This window comes from Neophocaena asiaeorientalis, unplaced genomic scaffold (assembly GCF_003031525.2).
Source record: "Neophocaena asiaeorientalis asiaeorientalis breed wild unplaced genomic scaffold, Neophocaena_asiaeorientalis_V1.1 scaffold264, whole genome shotgun sequence".
Lineage (NCBI taxonomy): Eukaryota > Metazoa > Chordata > Mammalia > Artiodactyla > Phocoenidae > Neophocaena > Neophocaena asiaeorientalis.
In genome coordinates, this window is record NW_020185332.1 from 3,151,831 (window position 1) to 3,171,602 (window position 19,772).

Sequence of the window (19,772 nt, forward strand, 5' to 3'; positions counted from 1 at the left end):
AGTGTGACGGGTAAAACAAATTATAGAATGAAAGCTGTCTAATAGATAGCTTCTATTTGAATAGTTTTGGACTTAGAGTTGATAGCTGGATTTTCATTTTGGCTGATCCTCTGCCTTACATGTGAATCTGTATGTGCTACTTGACTTCTCTGGGCCTTAGTGTCCCATTGTATGATATGAGGATAGTAGTGCCTGTTGTGTAGGTGGTAATGTGTTAGACTTGGCTTCTGAACCCGATCCTACTGATGAATAGCTTTGAGACCTTGGTCATGTCACATGATAGCTCAAACGGAAACTCTGGGTTTTTTGGATTGAGATTCATTTTTAGCTCTGAAATTCTTCTCTTATGCATTGAGAAACTGGATGTGAAAATATTTTTGAGAAGTATAGAGTGCTACATAAACATGAAGCTATTGTTTAAAAGAAACTGCTAAGCGTGAAAGATTCCTCCTCTGAGGAAAGTTGAACAGTGTCTTCAAGCAAGTTTCATTGTATGTTTTTGTTTGTTCTTCCTCCATTTATTCTTCATTCCCGTTATTATTTCTGTGCTCCCAGTTCACGTTCCCAGTCTTGCCATCTACTGAGATTCCTCTCTGTCCATTTATGTTTCCAAGTTGATCAGTCTCATTATCTAGTCTCCTAGCCCTGTGACAGTTTTATAACAGATCATGTCACTTCTCTCCTCAAAACCTCCAATGACTTTACTATTTCTCAGAGTAGAAGCCTAGGTCCCTGCAGGGGCCTATAAGACTCTACATATCCTGGCCTCACTCCTCTCTGATCTCCTCTGCTGCTACTCTCTTTCTTGATGACTCTCCTTCTGCCACACTGACACCTCTTGGCTTTTCCATGAACATACCACACAACTTCCCCATAGGGCCTTTCCATGGCTGTTTCTTCTGACTGGAATACTGTTGTCTGTAGGCAAATCCCCTTGCTTCAAGTCTTCGTTCTGATGTTACTTTTTCAGTGACACCTACCCTGACCACTCTATTTGAAATTCCAGTTTGCTCTCCTTTCCAGATATTCACTCTCTGTCTGCTTTGCCTTGCTCTGTCCCCCTCACCCTCTGGCACCTAACATTATTTGCTATATTTATCAGTTTCTCTTAGTCTACACTAGAATATAAGCTCCCTGAGGATAGAAGTTTTTGCTGTTTTATTCACTGCTGTATCCCAAGTACCTATAGTGCCTGGCACACAGTAGGCAGTCATTAAATATTTTTTTAACGAATGAATGTCTGTCTAATCTATTTTGGTAAAATTTCTGTGCCTATTTGTTCTTTCCACTCTTCAATATAGGCCCTTGTTACTTTTGCCTGAACTGGTAGTTTTCAAACTGATCTCCCTACTTTTTCCAGTTCCTCTCCTTTGATACTGCTCCCAGAGGTAGAGCTCTTAAAATGTACACAACGGACTTCCCTGGTGGTGCCTTGGTTAAGAATCTGCCTGCCAATGCAGGGGACACAGGTTTGAGCCCTGGTCCGGGAAGATCCCACATGCCACGGAGCAACTAAGCCCGTGAGCCACAATTACTGAGCCCGCGTGTCATAACTACTGAAGCCGGTGAGCCTAGATAGAGCCCATGCTCTGCAACAAGAGAAGCCACCGCAGTGAGAAGCCTGCGCACCGCAATGAAGAGTAGTCCCTGCTCGCTGCAACTAGTGAAAGCCTGCGCACAGCAACGAAGACCCAACACAGCCAAAAATAAAAGCAAATAAATAAATTAAAAAAGAGAAAAACACAGACACACACACAAACACAACAAGAACAACAACAGAACACCTGCTGGTCATGCTACCTTCCTATTAAAAAAAACCTCAGTGACTCTGCACTGCCTACCCAGAAATCAAAGATTCTGGAAAATGTTGCTTGCCTGCTTTTGAAGCCAGTTTTCCCCTGCGGTAATCTGCATTTTTGCCATAGCATAGTAGTCCATCTGCCAGACTCCAAACATACCTTTTGAGCCTCTGCTCAAGCATCGTTTGCCTTAAATGTCCTTCTCCTGGGTTTTGTTGATGAAGTCCTACCTCTCTCTTAAGGCCTGGTTAAAATGTCATCTCTTCCAGAAAACTTTCCTAAGATTTCCTAAGATTACTCACAGTGACTCTGTCTGTTATTTACATGGCAGTTTGTTAGCATCTATAATAAACCACTAATGGTTTGTCTCATGTTGGACTTACTTATGTATTATTAGTATTTCTTTCCAGTAGACCTCTTAGAAGGTCTAGAGTTTTTTTAATGTCCCTCATGTCTCCTACATTGTGCTTTGCATATTGTAAATGACTGATAATTCATTTCAACTGAAATGAAAGTTAAAAGATGAGGATAAATGTAGTTAAAGTGGTGTACTTTTTGGAAGCAAACAATGAAATCTGACTTAGTCACAATAGACTCTTGATTTTGACGTGGGGCAAGACACTTATCCTTTCTGAGCTCCAGCATTTTTATCTTTGAAATGGGGAATACCACTACCTGTTATACTTGCCTCAGCGGGGTTGTTGTGAACAAGTTTAGTAATACAATTTAAAACATGTTGAAAGTTATGTTTTCAAAACATAATGGGAAGACAGATAAATGGAGGTGGGTTGAACCTAGATATAATTGCCACGTCTAGGTTCTGCAGAATTTTAAAAAGATTAAGAAACACATTTTTGGGAAAGATGGACTCTTAATCAACTTTTCTTATGGAATATTTAGAAAGATTGTGTTATAAAAGGTGGGAAAGTCAAGAACTAGAGAGAGCAGATTCTGTTGTGGGTGAGAAGACTTGGGCTGAGCCTTCAGGCTGAGCCTCCTGTAGACGAAGAGGAGCAAGCAGTGGGGCAGTGTGGGATTTTCCAGCTGAAATCTGTTACCCTTCTGTCTGAGGTTATTTAGGATTGTCATTGATGTCTTTGATAGCTGGTAGTACTTGTTTATCCTGAATTGTCAGTGAATGAAATGCTTTCTTAAAATAACTGAAGTTAACCAGCTTGATGCTAAATCTGAGTTTTAACCTTCTTTCGTAAAGAGTATTATGTGATATATTATCTACTCTGTCTTAGTGACCAGAGAAACCTAAGTCAACAGTTACACAGTTAACTGTTTGATTGACACATGTCATACTTACCAGCAATTCTTACTACGCTCTCCTAATCTACCTCCCTCATTTCCCTACCGCCCTCTTTCACAAAGGATTTGATTTAGCATACAAAAATAAATACTATTTATAAAAGTATAAGAGAATGAATTAGGGCTAAAAGAAACTGAGAGAGGAAAATAAAGCCCTGAGTAAGATTTGTACACCTCTACACATATCCTGTGATGTTCTGCCAGAGATCGGCCAGCAAATAGGAAAAACACGAGTTGCATGATTCACAGTGTGTAAAAGATAAAAACCAGGTTTTCAAGAAAAACTCAGATATTTCTGGTTCTGAGACCTGAGATAAATTTCTTCCATGAGCCCTCATGGCAAAGGTACTGTATAATAAAAATGTTATATTGCATGAGATAGCATTATCTTCAGGAACTGTTGTGACAACTGTTTGGTGTTTTCTCCAGCATCAAATGGCCTGGGAACATACTTATTTCTGGTGTGTGTGTGTGTGTATATGTAAAACAAAATGTATTTATCCACAATGTGGGTACATATGTCTATATGTATTACCAGGAAAAACTTTTCTAAATGACATTTCCTAAATGGGTCTGTTTTGTCACTTCTGCAGCCTTTCTTCTTTGCCACCAACTTTTTTATTGTGTGATAAAGTGCAATTGAAATTGCTGAGACCATAATGTCAAATCTGTGCATAAATCTAAGTCATGGGTTTGTATATGGTTATCTGTACATAGAGTAGATAGTTGTCACCAGTGCCTCCCCACCACACACACACACACACACACACACACACACACACACACAAATATACTTCCTTTCTTCCTGAAAGCCTTCACTGTTTTATTAAGCTGACTGCAGTTTAACCATTTGAGATTTCTTTATTTTAAGAGGTTTTGAAAACATTTTGAAGTCTTTTAAAATACCACCAGAAAGCTTAGGACTGTGTTATGCTTCTGTTAGTGTGGGTTCATCAGATTCTCTTCTTCTATACACCTAGCCAAGGCTAATAGTTTTGAAAAGAATGGAAAGTGAGGATAGAGCAAGTAGTGATTTTGGAAAATGGGACTTTGCTACAGGGGCTTTACGCATCTAGAGGGTATTAATAAGAGATCATACTGTGTTAGAAAGATAAAAGACAAAGATTTCAAAGAAGAAAAAGGTGACAACAAAGAAAAAGTTCTGCTACTTTACACTGTTAATTAATGTGCATATTGACTTTGTGTTTTAGTATCTCAGAGTCATGTGCCTGAACTGTTTTCAGTGGGTTTTTAGAGACTTTTTGTTCTTAGCCTGACTTGACTGGTGAATAAGTAGCACATTGCTATAATTATGCAGATTACTTTTTATTTTATTTAGTATTCTATTAAATCTTAATCTTAAATAATTTTCACAATTAAATTTTATTATTTATTTTTAACTTAACAGAGTGGAAGACGAAATGTTGATTTGGACTTGGCATCATCTCATAGAAAGAGAGGTAAGTATTAAATATCTGGTTAGGTAGCTCTTTTTATATCTGATATATTTAGATCTGATTGCCATTGAAACATTATTGCAAAAAGTTAGAAACATTTTATCAGAAAAGTTAAAAGGAAGATCATTTTTTTGAAAATATACACCCTTAAAAAAAGATCTGGGAATGTCTAGGAGTTAATACTCAGTTCTCTTTCTCATTTGTCATATTTTGACTTTTTAAAAGTCCCATGGAACTCTGGAAGCAGTGCTTTACATTGTGGGGGGTTATGGACATAATTTGCCATGCTTTAGCTCAATGATATAGTTGCTATAGTTTAAATGGTGTTACAGGGAGAACTCTTTACCCCATTCACACACATACACACTTTCAAACTGAAAGTTTCTAGTTTTTTCCCTCAGTGCCTCTCAAGATACAAAGCATATAAGAGATGAACAAATGATTTCTAAAAATAAAATTTTCCCATGAGGAGCGATTTTAGAGTTCATCAAGAGTTAAGCTCATTTGCTAAAAGCTGTATCTTAATGAATAATATTGTTAACTCTTGTTTATATGTACAAATAGATGGAAAGAACAGCAGTTTTAGATAATACAAATCCAAGGTAACTAAAAACTCTCCAAGTATTATTCTTGATTAATTGGCACTTTTTTTTTTTTTTTTTTTTTTTTTGAATTGGCACTTATATTAACCCATTTTTTCTGTGGTTGTGAAAACTTGAAATGTTAAAAGTTGCCACTAGTGGAAGTTTTCTAAAAGCTTGTAGGAAAACTGTTTTTTCCCATTATATTGTCTTTTATATTTCAGAATTGAACCCTTCTCTTGATAACTTCCTTGGCAGGATGTTAGGTTCCCTACAGGAAAAAAAGTGAGAAGTAAGGGAAGGTTGAGGAATGAGAGGAAGAAATGCACCCACAGTTTTTTCATTTTTGTGTTTATAACTTAGAAGAAATGTTGGTACTTAGAATACTAAGAATGATTTTTTTTTGGAACTATTAGGAATTATAGGGACTAGAGCTGGTGCTTTGTTTATCGAAAAGTCTTTTAGTATTATAACATATCAAGGTTCCAAAAAAAATAGGGTATTTGTGATATCAAAGAAATTAAATGATGTTTAGTATAACATGCAATATGTATTTTATCATTTTCTAATTCTTTGAAAATTGGCAATTCATGTGCCATAATTATCCAGAGTATCCTTTTCCTTAACCACTTGAGTTAGGAATTAAATTTTTGGAACGCTTTTCCCTTCCTAATGTTGGTTAGCTCAGGCAAAGATTGTTGCTATAATTTCTATGTTATATTAATAAAAAGTTGGCTCCAAACTTACTGAGTAGCGTAAGGGATCCAGCCTGTCGTTTTAAGAGCTTCCTACTATACTAATTATGTTTATAAGTGATAGTCTGTTGACTAAAATTACTCTTTTCTCTAAGATCTTTATCATGCTTATGGAAATATAAATTTGAGATTCAGTCTATGATAACTGTGTCAGCATGTGACAAAGTAATCTTTGGAATAAAACAAAAAGTGGTATTTTTAGATTTGAATTAAGAATAACTTAGAAGTCAAGTGTAAATTACTTAGGAGGAATTAATATGACACTGTAAAATAACTATTCTAGAGTTGCTGTCTGTTCACAATTTTAAACAATTGCCCTATAAGTACGTGTCGTTTTCCTGTAGTTTTAGAGCTAAGTAGATACAACTGAATTAAGCCATTAATCCAAATTTGTTTATGGGTAAACCAACTTCTTCAAAAGGTCATAGTACCAAGACCTATTAACTTCTTGGAATCTAACTTTATTTCGTTGGAAACAGAAAGGCAAACAAACAGGACCTCACGGGAAAAGTTTGTTTGTTTAAATTACCCATTTAGGAAGTTATAATAGGGAGGCAAACTAGTTATGCAAATTATTATGATATCACCTAATGTGGTACCAGTTTATTCTAGTAATCATTGTATCTTAATGTTCTCAGGCAAAAAGTTTGCTGATAGCTTTGTTCCTAGGAATAGGTGACTAGAAAGTAGGAGTACTGTTCTAGAAAGAGCAGCAAAAATAGTTTTCAATCTCATGAATCCCAGTGTTTGTGGATTAAGCAATGAAAATGTATACTTAATATCATGTATTTAATTATAATGAATTTCTTTCTTTAAAAGAAATTAACATTGAAAATACATTTGGAACATTATATTTTGAAAGAAATTTTTAAAAATCATGTATATTTAGAGACTACCGTCTGGCCACAGTGGAATTTTTTGTTTTGTTTTGCCCTTAAATGATGATTAAAATAAACCACCCTATTTTTTCCCTATTTATTGTCAATATGGACCAGATGTCATAAGCCATAACATGCCTATCTTCAGTTGGTCAGATGAACCTACCAAGTCTGAGAACTTTTTGGAGCCATTCAGGTGTTCTGATTCTGACTTGAGCTATGAAGGACAAGCAGATGTCCAGCCAAGTGAGAATTCTTCTATGTGCTTATTTACCCGTTTCCAATATTTTGAAGAGGAAATGTAAACTTTTTTCCGCTCACTTTTCTTTTTCATTAGTCTAGTGGTCCTGAGTTATTAAAAGTTTAGTAAGAGAAATTAGAGATAACAATGTTTAATTACATCTCGTTTACTGAAACTAAATGGATGTATCAGTGACAATTAATGGTTGTATACACATTTCAGCTGCTCTTAATATGCCTCCAAAGACTCCTCCTTGAGAGGGTCTAGTGCCTATAATTTCAGTATTTGACATTGGGGATACTGGAATTCATGCTGTTGAACCATGATTGCTTCTTTTCCCCTCACTCCAGTTAATGTGTCACAGTTGGTCCAAGCTCTTGGTCCAAGAAAGTGAGTATGGTAGGAAGGAGTAGAGCAAAGTGAGCAAATAAATTGAGCTCAGCCAACTTGTTCGGCTCTTTAGAGGCATCAGAGCTAAATTCTAAATCCAAAAATGTCATCAGTTACTTTAAAAAGAGATGACTGGTGGTACATATTTCTGCTTAGCACCTCAGAAGTAATATGAAATTTATATTCATTAAACACTTAAAAACTGCTTACTATATGCCAGGTATTGGTCTAATCACTTCAAACATATTAACTTCTTTAATTCTCATAATAGCCTGTCAAAATTCTTGACAAAAGCTGTTAAACATGTTAGTATTTGGGTACTTTGATAAATACTTAAAAGATTTGCTGTAGTTGTGCAGAACTGAGCTCGTTCTTCACTGAAAGACAATATGTTTTCGCAGATACTTAACTTTAGTTTTTGTATTTAAGCTGAAACTGGTACAGTGAAAAATGGTGGGGATACCAAAGCAAAATTTTAAGAAGGAGCATCATGGTTTGATTTCACTACCCTGCCCCAGGTCTTTAAATATAGTGTTAGGGTTTTATTGCTAAATAATATTGGAAACATTTATCAACATGTGTGTTTCATGGTATAACTTGTATGGGTGAAATGCTGTTTTATCTCTGCATTTCGAATTAGATTATATAAAGAAGAACAAATGTGAATGTTGTCTCCTGTATCAAATTTCTCCTTTTGTCTTCTGATTCTTGTTGTGGTAGTGTATTTACTCCTTTTTGGCCAGTTGAGCCCCAGAAAAAAGAAGAGCTTCAAGCAAGTACATGATGGCATGTTTAATTTTTTTCCCCTTTTAGCTTGCCTACATATTTTATGGTTTATAAAGTATGTATTGCAGCTCTGCCATGTTCATTTTGAAAATTCCATTTAAGAACCAAAGTTGTAAGGACAAGTAAACAATCTCAAATTTCTTGTTGGACTTTATATTTTCTTTTTATAGTGGGAGACTCTGAATTAATATTAAGTAAGAATTGGGCTCAGTCACAATTACTCTGTAGAGGCTTTTGATATGCTTTTCAGACACAGTATTTCCTATATTCAGAGAAAACAACACAGAACAAATCAGTTATTAGGTTGTTATAATTTTTTTTAAGAATTAGAGGTTTTTCATCTCTCATTTCCATATTGTGAGATTTTGTGTTTCAAAGTATTTTTGATATCAACCTAAACATTTTGGTTATAATTATTTAATTAATTTATTTATCCTATTCCTTTCAGATAGTGTCTTATTCTTCCTTATATTTTATTCATACAAAGTTTTGTTTGGCTCATATACTTAATAAATTACATGTTTTATTTATTTATTTATTTATTTTGTGGTACGCGGGCCTCTCACTGTTGTGGCCTCTCCCGTTGCAGAGCACAGGCTCCAGACGCGCAGGCTCAGCGGCCATGGCTCACGGGCCCAGCCGCTCCGCGGCATGTGGGATCTTCCCGGACCGGGGCACGAACCCGCGTCCCCTGCATCGGCAGGCGGACTCTCAACCACTGCACCACCAGGGAAGCCCATAAATTACATGTTTTAAATTAGGGGTCAACAAACTGACTAGAGGGCCAAATCTGGATTACCACCTTTGTTTGAAAGTAAAGTTTTGTTGGAACCCAGCCACACTCATGTATTACCTATGGCTGCTTTCACACTACATCAGCAGAGTTGAGTAGTTAAATGAATAGTGAATGACCCACAAAACCTGAAATTATTTACTGTCTGGCTCTTTATAGATAAAGTTTGCTGACCCCTGCTTTAAATTGCAGAGAGGATTTAATTTGGGGATTGGCCACCTATTCCATAGAATATTTTGGAGTATATTAAGACAATTCACTACTTGCAGTTTCTTCACATATTGAGCCTTTGCATAGGCAGGCAGTTGAAATTCCCATGGATCAGTGATTTGTGAGTTAAGAACAGGAATATGTAAGGCCACCTCCCATAAACTTAAGGGATTAGTGTTATTAATTTAGAAAAGATCATTTTCTTTGAGCCTCTGTTTCCTCAAGTGAGGAAATTGGACTAGGTAATCTTTAAGGTCACTTTTACTTCTGTGGTTCTAGCATTAACTCTGCACATTGTATTTTCATTTTGAAAAGTAATTTGTAAGTATTGGAAGATGGAAGAAATTTTTATTCTGAAATTTTATTATTGAACCAACAAGCTCAATGCTAAGAGACCAAAAAATATCATTTGTAAGTTAAGGTTAAATCCAGAGTCTGCATTTGGGATGCTTAAGGAAGTGGAAAATGATTATTTCTTTTTTTTTCTTTTTTTCCACATTAGCCCCTCCTTTATTCTTTAAATATCATTTTAATTTAATACATTATGCATCCATGACATTTTTCTTTGGATTTTTACCTTTTCTGTTTTACATGGGAAAATATTCAGCTATACAGTTTGGGGAAATTTTCAGATTGGTTATTTTTTTATGTTCAGTAGAACTGAAAATCCAACATTTTTTAATCTTAAGAATTCTTGCTAAAATATAGAAGGCAGATAAACCATATATTCTTAGCCATTCTAAATTATTTTAGTAGAATGCGTATAAATTATTTCATAGCTACTTTATAATATTAACTGCCTATTGTGGATTTCTGTGTCTCATTTTGAGGTCCTGGGGTTTTCCTGACATCACTGTAATAATTCAAAAATAAGTTATACAGTCAATATTGTATTAGTTCATTTTCTCTTTGGGCATTAGTGTTTAAGTAGTCCTCTTCCCACATCTTTTCCATCTAGTTTGTAACAAATATAATCTTTGTAATGCATATTTTATTAGGTACCTCAAGATTCATTCCTAATAGAAAAATTTGGTATATTCATAGAATGAGATATTATACAGCACTCAAACAAATGAACCATGGTTACATGGAATCATGTGAATGAGTATTAGCAATATTATACTGAATGCAAAGTAATGTCCAAAAAGACTACATAAAATGATAGTTTTTTATAAAGTCACAAACAACTAACACTAAACATTATTTGTCTTGGGAATACATATAAGATAAAACAATATTTAACAACAATAAAAGCAAAGGAGTGATAATGAAATCCTTAGGTTGGAGGACACAGGGGAGAGATGGGTTGGGGGGAAGAACAGATAGATAGTATTCTGCCAGTTCTCTAGTTCCTGTGTTCACATTTATTATAAGTAAATATAAATACAAAAGCAGGCCATGCATGGACCAGTGATGAGAGTATATCATGAGCCAAGGAGTATGATTAATCTAACTCATGTACCTGAGATCAATTAAATCAAAAAAGACAAAACGTGTAAGAATTAGACATTTATATATTGATTTAAAGCCATTATTGGCACATGCCTTGGACAGTTCTTGTGATCAAACATATTAACATTTTTGCTGTCTAATGTAAAGATTTTAGCCTAGAAAATGCCCACTGGCAAAACTAATGGTATTATATTTAGCCACTATTGTTAACACCACTTGGTAATTTTATGTAGATATCATTTTATAGTAAATCTTATATATTCTTGTCTGTGAAACTTTGCTTCCTTTATATAGGAGTTTCACAACCTGAAATAAATGTGCATATCACACAGTGAAAATGTTCCTTATATTAATGAAACCAAGGGTGATATTTATGTCTCCTTTTTGTGTAAGTTTACTTGCCCTTCTGTATTCATTTTTTGGTAATATTTCATTGCAGATATGTACACATTTTGCACAGTCTTGACTCAATCTTTGCAATGATAATGTTAAATCAGATGAAGTCCTATTACTAGTAGGTCTTACCAGCAGTGTCCTAAGTGCCGAGTTCCATTTTGGTCATAAATGATGGTCTGGTTTAATACTGCAGAGCATTTTAAGCTAAGCATTTTGAGAGCAGCTTCTGCCTTTCTTTTTCTTGTGGCAATGTGTTACTAAAGCGCTTACAGAGACACTGGTACATTAAACAGGGCTTTCCCTTTGTTTTCTTACATTGCTGTAGTTTTTGTTTGTCTGTTGTTTTTTACCAAAGCATTTTGCTCAGATTCACTTAATGCATGCATGTATTCAAACACTAGTATCCATTTCTCACCAGTTGGTATGATAGCAACACTCAGCTCTCATCTAGTTTCAGAATGTATGCTCATCTTGGTCATCACTGATGCGTTTTTGTTCTGTTTGTATGTAGGTCCTATGCATAGTCAATTGGAAACCCTGAGCGACTCTTGGGCGCGGCTGAAACATAACAGAGACTGGTTGTGCAACTCCTCTAACTCCTTTGAGTCTGATTTTGATCTTACCAAGTCTTTGGGAGTTCACACTTTGATTGAAAATGTTGTAAGCTTTGTGAGTGGAGATGTGGGGAATGCCCCAGGTTTTAAAGAGCCAGAGGAAAGTATGTCTACAAGTCCCCAAGCCTCCATCATTGCAATGGAACAGCAACAGTTAAGGGCAGAAGTAAGTCTTTGATATTTACTCGTTGTGAGGGACTGTGGAAACTTAAACTGAACCACTGAAGGTACAATTGTAGGAAAACTTTTCCTTTTCTTCTATTCCTTGCCTCCCCTTTTCCTTCACTTGAGCTTTTTGATGTTGCTGTCTTAACCAGAGCAGCCTGATAGTTTGTTTGAAGTGAACAATAGTGCACAAGATACTCTAATCACTAAGTCTTTCCTTGTCTCCTAGAAACTAGCGTGAGATTGGTTGGTGACTATACAGATCTGCTCTTAGAGTCCCCATTTTTGACCCATTTGTCTCCGTTTAAAAAGGCCTAGATTAGAACACCATGCTAATAATGATAAATGCTAATATTAGTGAGCATTGCCTCCAAATATCCCCCTCAAAATATTTATTAATGATTGTGGTTTTAACATGTCCTCAAATTCTTTGATACTCTTCCCTCCAGGAGGTGGAGCTTAATTTTCCTCCTCTTGAGAGTAAGCTGGAATTAGTGACTTAGAGCTAACAGAGTATGAAAAGGGGAAAAAAATACAGTAATTTTACATTGCAGAAACCCGGCAGACATCACCTTAACCAAGTGATCAAGATTAATATCACCAATAGTAAGTTCTGGTGATATCATATACCCTGATAATAATGTGATGAGAGGGGGACTTTGTAGTATTCATTCCTAAATCCATACCTGTAGGCCAAACGTGAGAAAACATCAGGCAAACCCAAATTGAGGGACATTCTATAAAATACACAAACAGCCCTTCATAGATGTCAAGGTCATGAAAAACAAAGACAGAAACTGTCACAGACTAAAGGAGACAAGACAATTGATGCAATGTGATATCCTGATTTGGATCCTGGAACATAAAAGGGACATTATGGGAACTCCGGCGAAATCCAAATAAATTCTGTGGTTTAGTCAGTAGTGTTGTACCAATGTTAATTTGTTTTCATAAGTGTACCATAGTTTTGTAAGATACTAACATTAGGAGAAGCTTGGGGAAAGGTATACAGGAACTATCTGTACCATCTTTACAATTCTTCTATAGATATAAAGTTATTTCGAAATAAAAAGTTTATTTGTTTTAAAAAAAAAGGAGGGTAGGCCAACGGACTGCTGTGGTGGATATGTGTCCTCCTAGGGAAGATAGAGCCAGAAGTTCAAGAGAACCACAGAGGAACCTTTTGGAAATACTTCTAATTCTTGAACTAAAGAGTATTCATTCCATATAATGTTATAAGTAAAGGAAGCAGTATCCATACTACTTGATGCTTTTGAAATCATGTATATCTCCTCATGAGCATCACAATAGCTCTGTGAGTAGATTAAAGTACTATTAGCCTCATTTTATACATGAAGAAACTGAGACTCAGGAAATTGAGTTTACCAAGGCTACATAGTCGTTGGAATACTCTGGCCTTGAAACTAGATCTCCTACATCCACATTTACTACTTTTCCCCTTGTACTGTGTAGCCTCTTTTATACTGAAGTATGCTTATAGAGATCTTAGAGATATTTTAATTTTTAAAGTCATAACAGTAAAAGAAATGTTTATCTTAATAGAATAGATTCCTAAGAAATATCAGAATTTTCTGTGTGCTAAGAAATATATTGTCTGTGACGTACAGAGTTATTTGTGTCTCAGTTCAGTGAAGAATTCTAAAATATGTTTATTTTATTTTTTCTCAAGCTTCGTTTAGAGGCACTTCATCAGATCCTTGTACTATTGTCTGGAATGGAAGAAAAAGGTAACATCTCTCTGACAGGAAGCAGATCAAGCTCAGGTTTCCAGTCATCCACTCTGCTCACATCTGTGAGGCTGCAGTTTCTAGCAGGGTGTTTCGGTTTAGGCACTGTTGGACACGCAGGAGCCAAAGGAGAGAGTGGCCGATTGCATCACTATCAGGTAGGTGACAGAACTGTCATGGGAGGATGACACCTTTTAGTATATTCAGATTTTAACTGTATTTTTACAACACCAGTTTAATAATGCTAAACTTTTTGGTGTTTAGAATTGAGGTTTAAAAATATAAAGACCTAAGTGACTTAAAGATACCTCATTGGTTTAGTTTCCTGAGTATAGCTGGGGTTAGATAAGCCATTAGGTAAGCCATGGTACTATTGTACTTTTAGATTCTTTGCTGGCTCAGTTTTATTAACTCTTAGCCAAATTGCATAGAGGTAGATCTAAGTTGGGATAAGGATTAGTGTTTGGGAGGATGGGTTTCAAGAATTTACATTTTAGACTTGATCATTTTAACCAAGTTTCTCTGATTGCTTGAACTGTTTTTTTTGAAGTGTTGTCTTTATGTCTTCCATGTTTAGAGAGGAAAAATGCTTTGTGGGAAAGGAGAGAGATTATATAGAATCAAGAATTTTCAAGCATTGAAAAAATAAATTTGTTGTAAAACTTTTATATACTAAATAATTAAAAACCACCATAGGGCTCTAGCATAGGCTAGGAATAAAATGCTTTTACTTTCATTTGGGTAGGAAGTGTTGTTGTTGTTAATAGAAAAGGTAAATCTTTGTGTGTAATTTAGGATGGGATCAGAGCAGCTAAGAGAAATATTCAGATTGAAATCCAGATGGCTGTGCATAAGATTTATCAACAATTGTCTGCTACTCTGGAGAGAGCCCTGCAAGCCAACAAGCATCACATTGGTGAGTGACTGCACATGCAAATATAAGGAGCAAGTAACATTTTGGCCTGAGGTTATGCTAGATAGCTAATGTTCTGTGTTTAACATTAGGTCAGCTTATAGGTAAAGAATAAATACTTGAAAGTGTAATAGTATTCCATACTACTATTTATATTTTGGAATATGATTTATTTTAGTAAATGCTTTGTTAACTTCAAAGAAGATTCTCAACTGCCTTTCTTTCTTTCTTCTTTTTAGAAGCCCAGCAGCGTCTCCTTTTGGTTACAGTTTTCGCCCTGAGTGTCCACTATCAACCAGTAGATGTTTCTTTGGCGATTTCCACTGGTCTGCTAAATGTATTGTCGCAGTTATGTGGCACAGACACCATGCTAGGACAACCTCTTCAGTTGTTGCCAAAAACGGGTGTTTCCCAGCTAAGCACAGCTTTAAAAGTGGCTAGTACAAGATTGCTCCAGATTCTAGCCATCACTACAGGGTGAGCATTGTAGATGTCTTGGTAGAACTGTGTGGGGCCTGGTCTTTCACATTTTAGTGATTTCCATTTCACCGTAATCTCCTTTATGTGTTTAAGCACATTTGCCCTTCTGTGTAATTACCATTTATTTTTTTCCTGTTACTTCATGTATATGTTTTTTCAGGACCTATGCTGATAAACTGAGCCCCAAGGTAGTTCAATCTTTGTTGGATCTACTCTGTAGTCAGTTGAAGAATTTGTTGTCCCAGGCCGGTGTACTACTTATGGCCTCTTTTGGAGAAGGAGAAGAGGATGAAGAAGAAAAAAAAATTGACTCCAGTGGAGAAACTGAGAAGAGAGACTTCAGAGGTATCATAAATCTTTTTTCTCTGTCATTATTTACAAGCATTTGTTGAATCCACATTGTGTGAATATCATTAGAATGTAGAGTTCTTTCTGTTGTGAGGCATGAGAGGATTTTTATTCATTTAGAAACCCCTTTTTTCTCCAAATATGTATGGTTTAGAGGTACCTCTGACTGAACTTCCTCTCTTTAGAGTTGGTTAACCCTGATGAAGCAACTGTACCACTCAATGTCTAAGTTCAGCCTCTCCTTGGCTGTTGTGGCTCTAGAACTTAGAGGTTCTAGGTGACTGATTTCCCCAGATTATGTTCTTGTAGCATTTGATCATGAAAGCCCATCTCTTGGGTTGCATTCTTGTTTTAAGTGTTCCCCCAGGACCAAGGGTTTTTATATGGGAATTGGGTTAGAATTAGGGAAGCTGAACTTCTTGCTAGGCTGTTCTGTTCTCTAGTCACTAAAAAATTCTTCATTATACTTAGCCATAATAATTTTTGCTTGGTGCAATATGGTCATCTCCTTACAGCTTTTAAAAACTATAGTGAACATTGTGGGAATTCCCTCGTGGTCAAGTGGGTAGGACTCTGTGCTTTTGCTGCTGAGGGTGCGGGTTCAAGCCCTGGTTGGGAAACTAAGATCTTGCAAGCTGCATGGCGCAGCCAAAAAAAAAAAAAAAAACTATAGTGAACATTGTATTTCAGTAGAACGTAAACCCTGAACAGAAGAACTACTATACATGTCTGTTATATATTAAGCGAATAAAGGTCTAAAACTGGTAAGTTATTCAGTGTCTTATTACCATAATAAGCTCTGTAAAGGACTTAGAGCAGTGTCTAACACATAGTAAGAGCTCAATAAATGTTAATGTTAATATTGGAATATTATAATAAATAATATTTAAATAAAGTAGTATTTAAATAATATTAATACTGTATAGATGGGTGGGTGGATAAAGGAATATGCTGGGGATACAAAAATGACAAAACATTATCTCTGCCCTCAAGGACCTTCTAGGGAAATGAGGAAGGTAGTTGTTTAAACAGATAATTACAGTGTAATACAATAAGCTCAGAAGAAATAGCTAAGTCTCTTAGGGCAGAATCTAGGAGGATGTATGAGCCTAATTTAGGGCTAGCTTTTGGTTTCAGAGGCTGAACCTCTGGCAAGTTACTTGTTCTTTATATAGCAAGTATGTAGCTTATACAAAGAGCATGGGCAGACTCACAGGGTATGATAAAATTAAAACAGGCTTTTAATGCCACCTCCCTTTTTCCTGAGATCCAGTTTGGGGATACAGGGTTGTTCAGGTAATAGTTTCTTACCACTCTGTTGAGTACTGCACATATGGATGGCAGGGAAGACCCAGTAGAGTTACTTCTCAGCCTATAGCTCCCCAAGAAGACTGGATCCTTTCATATCCAGTAAAAAAAAGAAACTGTGATGAATCTCAGTAGGTGTAACAGCAGACTGAGTCCACATCCATTCCCCTCAGGTTGCACCCATTCTATTTATGGGGATGGCTGGGAGTGAGACTGATTCTAGTAAGCGGTGGCCAGGCATTCAGAGGCAGGTGGACCAGGTATTAATAACTCCACATACTCTTTAAAATACTTAACTGAAAGTAAGGTATACTCTTCATTTCAAACGTAGTACTGATACTGAAACACAGACTGTATCATCAAGTTGTATTAACCAGCTTTATATTTAAGGTCTCCAGGCTTTAATTAATTTAATTAATTTAGTGTCTTGTTACAGAAATACTTGCTGGGAGTGAGAATGGGGTAGGATGGAGGCCTCCTAAAAGATTTTCCCAGGGATCTCTACGAAGAGAGAAAGTTTCATGGAAGAGGTAGCTTTGAACTGGATTTTGAAGGAATGTGTAGGAACAAGGTTGGAGTGAGATATAGGTACCTAGGGCAGGCTAATAATTTTATATTCTTCAAACTAGTGTAATAAATGTTTGTATATTAGCAAAGACTAAAGAAGTAAAGAAGAGGTAGAGTACTGGCTTTGAGTGGGTCTTAGCCAGGCTAGGGACAATCTGTCAGTTAGCCAGGCTAACTGACAACCTAGGTTTTGAATTAGGTGTGTGCTTACTGCATTCTAAACGTAAGTTATTTGATATAAGACTGTTTCCTGTTGGCTTTTGGTTGTAATGTAAACTTGTCTTTTCACTCTTTAGTTGCTCTTAGGAAACAACGCGCAGCCGAACTTCATCTGGGGGATTTTCTAGTTTTTCTTCGCAGAGTTGTATCTTCAAAAGCAATTCAGTCAAAAATGGCTTCCCCAAAGTGGACAGAGGTGCTTTTAAATATAGCATCTCAGAAATGTTCTTCAGGTATGTCACCTTTGTCTTATTTTACAGTATTTTGTACATCACATGTGTTTTATTCAGATAACATCATTGGATACTTGACCTTGATTTTAAGCCTTTTCTTTCTTGTCTTATGAGTACTTATTTGATTGAAAGAAAAGTAATCTCAGGAGTAAAAATTGAGAGGAATTAATAATAGAAGGTAGCACTGGAGAAGATCGTGGATTTAATGCAGAGAACTTGGCTCTAGTTCAGATTACAGTAATAAAAATAAGCAGAGAACATCCTGTTTAATATGATAATTTGACACAGATTTTGAGTTTACTTCTTGGATTATCAAAATGCAGATTGGAGTTTGTCTGTTCTTTTTTATCATGATATGATTTCTGTTGCCTTGATTTGTAACTTCTGATTGTATGCTATCTCTGAGAGTTCTTTATAATAAGCTTAATTCCTGGTTCTTAGCCTAAAAGTCTGGTCTGCTTGCATAGATTACTATCAGTCCTTTCCTAATCTGTTTTTTTTATTGTGATAAATATACATAAAATAAAATTTACCATTTTAACCACTTAAGTGTACAATTCAGTGACAGTAAGTACATTCACAGTGTTGGTCAACCATCGCTACTCTCCATTTCCAGAACTTTCTCATCATCCCTAGTCTTTCTTAAATGTGCTGAAACATAATATAGTCTTCTATGGTACATGCTGTTTTATATGTGAAAACTCTCAATATAGTTTATTGGTGTTTCTTTTTACTTTTTTTAATGTGTATTCAATTTTTTAAAAATTCAGATCCTGTATCTTTGTTTTAAGATTGGCATAAACAAAAAAAGAATACAGACAACTTATTATTAACATAACAGCTACAGTTATTAACTGCAAAAATACAGTAAAATGGAGTCATACTAAATGTTAGTGTTCTTACAGCAGAATTATCCCAGTCATTTTGTGGTAGCAAATTCTGGCAAGAAATTCATTTGTTGTTAACAGTATTTAAAGAATTTCCAAAACTGATCAGCTGTGCTGCAAATAAAACAGCAGTTTATTCAAAAGAGCCCTTACCTTTCTCCTGTTTTCTTAAAAGATCTGCCATTTACAGGTAACTACTATTTTCAGATCAGTTGTTCAAATCAGGGTTCTTCTGTAAATACACATCTTAGCTTTATATATAGTAAGTTTATACTCATTTTCCCAATAGTTTTTCTTAACTAGTATAACTTACAATAGCTTTTTTTTCTCCTTTAATAAGGTAAGCCTTCTGTAATATTAAGTTCTTAGAGCATGAAGAAAAATCAGATATTCATTTATTTCTACTGGTTGTGTTGTAGTAATGGATAGAAAAAAGAGCATCAGTATCCTGTCTCTACCTTTGCTTACTTTAGAAAAGTACAAACTGCTTACTCCCCGTTAATCCTGTGAGTTCCTCAGGGCATAGATGGAGTCAGAAGCAATTAAAGGCGATGATAAGCCTGAGCTTTAGAGATTAACAGACCTGTCATTTATAGTCCTACTTCTGTCTCTACTGAGCTGTGTGGCTTTGGTCAAGTTACTTAACTTCTCTGAGCCTCAGTTTCCTCATCAGTAAAATAGGGATATAATGTAGGATTTGTGAGGATCAACAGTTATTAATGTGTATGAAATGCATAGCACAGTACTTGGCATAGGTAGTTATAGTGCTGTTCCCTTACATACATAAAAACTGAAACACAAACATGGATATTCATATACATTAATGGATATGGGATGAATCCAGAATTCTTGTGATAATATGCTGAAGTGAAGTCTGTTCCATCCTAAATACTTAGCAGCCTCAGAGATTTTTTTCAAGAGGTTTATTTAAACTTTGAATTTAAGTCACATTTATAATAAGAAAATGTCTTTTTCCCCCTCCAGGAATTCCTCTAGTTGGTAACTTAAGAACGAGGCTCCTTGCACTTCATGTCCTTGAGGCTGTGCTACCAGCTTGTGAATCTGGTGTAGAAGATGATCAAATGGCCCAGGTTTCTATTTTTAAAGTTATTAGAAGATGTTCTTTACATGTGCAACATGATGCACCGAAAATCTAAACTCATGGTCTCTTCAGTTGTAAATGTGTCATTTATTCAATAGCACGACTTCCACTTCTGAGATTGCTTTTTAAATTTTTT

The 19,772-nt window shown here is 35.7% G+C and overlaps 1 protein-coding gene across 13 annotated transcripts in view; it reads left to right on the plus strand.

The window, feature by feature from the left end:
* HERC1 (HECT and RLD domain containing E3 ubiquitin protein ligase family member 1) overlaps positions 1 to 19,772 on the plus strand; it is a 210,876-nt gene that overhangs the window by 99,402 nt on the left and 91,702 nt on the right. For all 13 annotated transcript variants that reach the window (XM_024735254.1, XM_024735265.1, XM_024735262.1 and 10 more), the window contains exons 25-32: positions 4,522 to 4,573; positions 11,564 to 11,832; positions 13,522 to 13,737; positions 14,375 to 14,495; positions 14,732 to 14,969; positions 15,133 to 15,317; positions 17,492 to 17,647; positions 19,519 to 19,625. In XM_024735254.1, the coding sequence (XP_024591022.1) occupies positions 4,522 to 4,573; positions 11,564 to 11,832; positions 13,522 to 13,737; positions 14,375 to 14,495; positions 14,732 to 14,969; positions 15,133 to 15,317; positions 17,492 to 17,647; positions 19,519 to 19,625 (1,344 nt within the window). The remainder of the gene's footprint in view (positions 1 to 4,521; positions 4,574 to 11,563; positions 11,833 to 13,521; positions 13,738 to 14,374; positions 14,496 to 14,731; positions 14,970 to 15,132; positions 15,318 to 17,491; positions 17,648 to 19,518; positions 19,626 to 19,772) is intronic.